This window comes from Manduca sexta, chromosome 23 (assembly GCF_014839805.1).
Source record: "Manduca sexta isolate Smith_Timp_Sample1 chromosome 23, JHU_Msex_v1.0, whole genome shotgun sequence".
Taxonomy (NCBI): domain Eukaryota; kingdom Metazoa; phylum Arthropoda; class Insecta; order Lepidoptera; family Sphingidae; genus Manduca; species Manduca sexta.
Window position 1 is genome coordinate 10,640,909 of NC_051137.1, and position 7,181 is coordinate 10,648,089.

A 7,181-nucleotide genomic window follows, 5' to 3' on the forward strand; every position below is an offset into this window, starting at 1 on the left:
ATATATTATATAAGTTAATTACGGAAATTGCGGACTAAGAACAATTGAAACTATCCAGCTGAGTACGATAAATAATTAAAACAAAAATAACTTAACAATAATTAACTATTGCCAGTAAATATTATTTTATTAGACCCTAGAGATTGGTGTGCCATTCTTAACATCAAATTATATGCGTTTCGCTAAGTCATTATACGAGCGACACATACGAACTATCGGGTTATAAGAATGAGGTGTTCTTTCTGTAAATTTGCAATATGAAGACGTTTGGATTACGGATTCTGAATGTGGCATTAAAATTCAATAAAGAAAATAATTCAGGAGAGTTAATATGTCAGTGTATAATTTTATAAAGGTATATTAGTTATATGTTGTTCTGTCTTAACGTAAGATTTTGTACATCGAGTTCGGTTAGGCGCTCATCGTAAGAAGTTAGAGCACGCCCAAACCCCATACGAAAGAACCTTGAACAATTTTTTCTGAAAACTTTTAATGCAATTATTTTAGACATAATCCAATATTAAATATGAATCAGGAGATCAAAGTTTTACGGTGTCATCTGGCTGTGGGAAGTGGAATCTGAAAGATATACTTAATTATCAGGAAGTAAGGGTCGTGTGCAGGCATGTTACTTAAAGTGTATAAATTTAATCTTAGGACACTGATTGCCGTAGTGTATACATCTAACGGGGTTTTAGACCCTAATAAAAAATAGCAACTGTCTATTTGACTTAAATTAATTTAACTTCGAAAATCCGTTTTATTATTCATAACGTGACGTTATATAGCCTAAAACTTCCTCGATAAATGGGCCCTCCAACACTAAAATATTTTTTAATTCGAACCAACAGGTTCTGTGAGTAGCGCGTTTAAACAAACAAGCAAACTCTTCAGCTTTATATAATTCTATAGGTTATAAGCTAGCTTCGTAAGTAACGCACTATCTTGGAGAGATAATCCTTATTTAATTATTACGTATATAAATATATAGTCCAAGAGTTACATAATCTATTTTGTATTCCAGAGAAAATTTCACTCATCCTTCTTTTTGAGAAAGGAGTTTCCCTTGTAGGAAGTCGTTAAAAATCCTAAAGGATTGGACTACAATGCGTTAACCGTATTGCCTGACATCAGAATGAATACTAACCGAAATGTTTGAATGGACGCTGACAATAGTTGCGTAAGTATGTATTTAACATATATTATTATATATTTTTACACAACGGTAACTATCTTACTAAGTTATTAAAGAAATAACATGTTTACTATTACATAAAGATAAAATTAATAGTTAGCTACTTTATATTAATGTTTACTTTTTATATTACGTAAGCGTTAATGAAAATATTTTACTAATAGGAAGCCCAATTAACGCTTACCCCCTTTTACCTTATTCAAGAAACAAAATGAATTACGCACGTTCACATAACATTAAAATTTGATCTACATCCGTCGCTTGTCATAGTGGAGGCATCTTTTGCTCTTTAACTCCATCGTTCCTTTCTACAATTGATGCGTTTCGGTACATAAATTCTATAATATACATAAATTCTAAAACGGTATTTATTATAAATATTTTTTATAGAGAACTATTATCTCACATTGGTACAATTACTATAAAAAATATGAAAAATTGTGCCCTCGTAAGCCATGTAAACACATCTTTATACTTTGAGCAATAGTTTTGGAGTTGGAACTACCTAGAACTTCCGTCATCTACTCATCCTTTTACTTGTCTACAAAATTTCAAATCAGTGAGTACTATATTACAAATCAACTTTGTTTCATCAACACAGTATAGTAATACTTAATACTAATACTTATAAAATATAAATATAATCAAGGACATTTTTGCATCTTTCGTAAAATATGTCTATCATGGAATTATTAGACGTCAAAAACATTTTAAATAAATAAAACAACGTCGAAGCATTAAAAGTTAAGGTACATAATAATGTATGAGTTATTTTAATGTTAAATTGTAGATAGTATCATAAAACATGGTTGCTTCTATTGCTTTCGTGTTATTTCTAGATCTGTTCGATTATAATTATCCATATATTATATTTTCTGGGAATAAGTATAAAGCGAAAATACCTTAAAAAATGAATATGTCTCCATAATATTACTCAAATATTTTTTACTCCATTGAATAAATTTTAAAAGACGAATATTTTCACCGAAAATGTCGTTTTTACTTATCTGATGTTTTTATCATTTTGTAGTTAAATACGAACATGTGTGCGTGAGGGTATTTCGGAAAATAATATTTAGATTTAATTTAATGTCTAACATTCACGTAAACATAAGAAATTATCATTCTCATAATTTATATTCATAAAGCAATTTAGTTACAAAATCAACTATAAAAATGTGTTTTACAATTGCAAGAGCGATAATTCAAAGTCTACACTTAAAAAAGCTTGCAAAATATAAATGTTGCTATAATGGGACGCACTCCCAAAAAAAGTGAAGTCAATAATTATATTTGTCCAAGAATAACGATAAATGACATTTTTTTTTTGGTTAAAAACTTTTTAAATGTTCCCTTTATATCCGCGAATGACATCTGGGAGTTATTTATATATAGGTATATAAAAAAAAAAACAAAATACCAGATAGTCATCTATTCCACCTGTATTGACGAATCCACGAAGTTGTTTTTATAAGTTACTCCGCCACGATATTTCTCTCTTATTTTTCTTATAAATGGACGGGTCTAAATTTTTTATTTTAATGATTCCAAGCTCCACATTTTTGCCACTTTAGTATTCAATAAGTGAGGTAGGTTGAAATTTGTTCAAAATAAAGAACCAGCGCCCATTATACCAAAGACCAGATATTCTGTCCTTTAGGGTGAGGTTTGTGAAAATTGTCATTGAAATAACGCCTTTAAAGTTTATATTATTAGTCGGTACTTACAATTTACGCCTAAAAATTTCAGATTTGGAGTTGAAATAATAGCAACTCTTCTTACCATCGACTCAACTCGGGGCAAACAATTACACTTACACTATAACTTGTCACATACCTACTGAATATTGTCTTAATAAAATTGTAAATACTTATTAAGCAACAAACAACTTACTGAAGGAAATTCTCCGTGACCTAGGGCTCTAGGACTCATAGTGTGTGTGACCCCATTCCAAGCAAAGCAAATACGAGTCCTTTATGTCGTTGCAGTTCCTATAAGGACAGGACATCATTGTAGGATCTTGGACACAGTCCACTCTTCACATCTCACTTATCGAAAAGGCTTACAATCCCAGGACGCATTTCATGGACACTGTCCTACTCACATGTCACCATACATTAGCAAAATTTTCACTTAAGGAGGTCATGGTAGGTAGACTACGTACCTACTAGGCTAAGGAAATACATCGAACCATTTTGTGAAATTTACTAATATACTGCCGCTATTACCCACGTGCTTACGGGATGTCAAGCTGGATAATTAAAATTAAGGAAGTTCACTCTATAGGTAAACTCTAAAAGCACGATAGGCATTTCTGCAGCCGTCTCTAAATCACGTTTACAATTTATTCATGTACTTACACTGTAAATGCACACGTAAATAATTAGTCTACCAAAACACAAACTTGGCAACTAAGTAATTAAATTAATCTTTTAAGTAGGTAGGCATCTAAATCTAAAATATAACAAACATTCGATCGCGCGCGTATAAAACATGGCGATGGACTGAACTAAAGCCGACGCGAGGCGCGCGGCGCGCGGCGCACGCGGCTCCAGAAGCGATGTCAAAAGCAAGGTTACGCGAGTCGAAACACGAAACAAAATACAACGTTTTAAGTACTTACTTATGTAAAACGACACAAATTTACATTATCACTACATAGTATAAAACAAAGTCGCTTTCTCTGTGCCTATGTCCCTTTGTATGCTTAAATCTTTAAAACTACGCAACGGATTTTGATGCGGTTTTTTTTAATAGATAGAGTGATTCAAGAGGAAGGTTTATATGTATAATAACATCCATTAAATAGTGAAGAAATACTGTTATTTTGTTATGTTATACCCGTGCGAAGCCAGAGCGGGCCGCTATGTTTTTATAAACAACGTTCACAGTTTTTCTATAGTGTATTTAGTATCAGCATTGCACCTGTGCGAAGCCGGGGCGGGTCGCTATTATTGCATATTGTGATAATAATTATTAATTTCGCTTGCACTTATTGCTATTATCCGGAATAGTCACAATTTACTATTAAGGATTTTAATTTAAGACACGTTTCTTTTACTAATAAGTACCATTACGCAGTTTCATAATGGACTAGCTTCAGCTAGTGGCTTCGCCCGCGTGAAAGGATTTTCTGAGCTAAAAGTCTTGCTATATATTTTCCCGGGATAGAAAGTAACCTATGTCCTTTCCAAGATCTCAAACTATTTCCATACCAAACTTTATCGAAATTTGTGGAGTAGTTATTGAGTTTATCGCGTTCAGACGGACTTTATGGATCTTTTTAATCAATTCCGTTATCCGTATACATGTTCGTTGCGTAACATTAACCATTATCAAAATGCAGGCAACGGAAGCTCTCAAAAGTAAAATTTTCCCCGTTTTTGCAACATTTTTGTTGATGCTCAGCCCATATTGGTCATAGCATGATGTTACATAGCCTACCTCGATAAATAAGCGAAGTATCTAAGACTAAAAGAATGTCTCAATTCGAACCAGTAGTTCCTGAGATTAGTGCGTTCAAACAAACAAACTTTTCAGCTTTTATATGTATAATAGTATGGATGAGTGATATATACCTACCTACCTGCGTTGTAAATAAGTACAACAGCTTCGAATGACTGAACATGAAATTAATGTAAGATACTTAATTAAAACATTTAATTGACTAATGACCAAAAATTTAATTAGGTAGGTTTATACTTAAAAGGTATGTCCTACCTAGACGGATTTTGTGCACTTAGTCGAGTCATTCTAAATGCAGTTACTTAAGTAGTAGTCAAGACAATTTTTTGTATTATTAGTCAGAGCGGAGGGAGGATATCGATATTATTAAATGCGTTAGGTACTTTGGTAGGTAGATCTACTAAGTATAAACTACAAAGCAAATGCCGGGGTCAACGGCCGCAGCTAGGCGCAGCGTGGCGTCAGCTGTTGCTCGTTTTAAATTACGATATTTTTTTAATGACTGTTGAATTTTTTAATTATTTTTACTGAATATAATATTAATTTATATATCTATCGTGAAGCTGTATAGAATTTTAAGAAAAATGATCTGTTCTTTTTTTGTGCCATTATATCAGGAATCCCCAGCACTATCACCTCTTTACATTTGCGTTAGCGTCTCCATTAAATTCCACATTATTTAACTTATATCACAATCTGCGGTTCCTTTGTGATTCATTAGCAAATAATCAGGATTTAAAGGAGATGGCCATAAATGGTTTATTATTCGACAAAAATTTTAACCAAGATAATTTACATTTGGATAGAACTCTTAAAACGAGCTTATTGAAATAAATAATCTAATTTTAAACAACTCCGTTTTGAAACTAGTAATATTATTTGACTTAAAATTACATTTAAAATTAATGCTTCGAAATATAAATTTTGGTACATTGGAACGCAGTCCCAAAAAAAGTAAAATTAAAAAATATATAATATATTTGTCAGTATATAAGGGAAACAGCGAATGATATTTTTTTTTATTTTCCCTACTTATATATTTGGGATGATAATAACTGACAGCTATTTATGTCAAAAAAAAAAACATAATTCTACGTAATTTCACATTCCGCCCCTTTTTAGCAATCAATGAAGTCATTTTTCGAGTCAGTCTGCCAAGAAAATTCGATCTTATTTTTAATTTAAATAGAGTGGTCTAAAATTATTCATTTAATGATTCCATGTTCCAACTTTCTGCCACTTTATTATCCAATAAGTTTGAGCTTGGTTAGAATCTATTTGAAATTGAGATCCAGCGGCCATACAAAAAGCAGACATGTCCTTTGATTTATTACCAAACTAATTTTTAAGTAATTATACCCCAGAAATATTGTCATTTATTGTACGAAGTAAAAATAATACTTATAGTCCAGTCAATTTAGCCTAAAAATAGGGGTAACCTTGCATTAATTCCCAGAAAGCTGAAAATTTACAAAGATGTTAGGGACACCATTAGTATGAAATTGTGAAAAGTCTCCATCGATCCCATGTCTGTAAATTTTTTTATTCAAGGTCAAAGGTTGCAAAATGTGTTTTCGAATTTTTCAGCGAAACGGTTAGTTTAATGAAAAATATGTCAGACAAAAATTGTAGATCATGCAATTATCTAAAAATTGTCCTTACACATTTTTTCATAACACTAACCATTTTTGAGAAAAAACAATTACAGAACTTTCTTACGTTGTATTCTCCATAATAAGCATGACTAAGTTGCCTATGATATCATTGGGCTTGTAATATAAGTAAAACTATAAGTCTGCGTGACTAATATATTCATATTGACCGATAATTCTGAAAATATAATGTTAAGAAAACGGAGTCCCTAGTTTTAAGGGACTATGTGCCCTTGAACAACAACATCTGCCTACCATTCCATTGTTCGCGTGGCCGTTCCGTCTACCCGTTTTGTAAGGTCGCACCTAAATCACAGTTAGTCTTGGAAATTCCTTCGTAGTGAAAACACGTAGTTATTTAAAATATTCTCTGCTAACGGTTGAACAATTTTTGTCAAACCTTCATAATAAGTCTCGGTTATCGGAACCAATCCACACGCTTCTTCCACCTGCACAAGAAAAACTCCTTAAATCTATTTTTTGCAACTGCAAAAAGGGGTGTAACTCAAGATGCGGCTGCAAAAAAGTAGGCTTATTTTGTTCACTAGCGTGCACCACTTGTCAAGGCCACTCGTGTTCAAATGTTGAATCTCCAACAGAAGAAGATTTTCACATCAACGATGAAAGAACTGATCGCTGTTAGTACAATTTACGTCAACTCAATAAGATGAGGAAGAAGATGAAAATGGAGGGAGAGAAGAAGATGGAGGGGAGGAAGAAGAAATAATTAATGACGATGATGATGAATAAATATGTTTATAACCAAGTATAACGGAACTTGTCGCTCTGATAAGAGTACGACTGAAAGGAAGAAGAATAACCAAACATTCATAAAATTTTACTGTAATAGACCGTGGAATAGACCTATC

General features: G+C 32.4%; 1 protein-coding gene across 1 annotated transcript in view; it reads right to left on the reverse strand.

The window, feature by feature from the left end:
• Nucleotides 1-6,730: 6,730 nt before the first annotated feature.
• The window catches only part of LOC119190262 (long-chain fatty acid transport protein 4-like), a 10,695-nt gene continuing 10,244 nt past the window's right edge, over nt 6,731-7,181 (reverse strand). The window contains exon 7 of the mRNA XM_037441732.1: nt 6,731-6,798. Within this exon, the coding sequence (XP_037297629.1) occupies nt 6,731-6,798 (68 nt within the window). The remainder of the gene's footprint in view (nt 6,799-7,181) is intronic.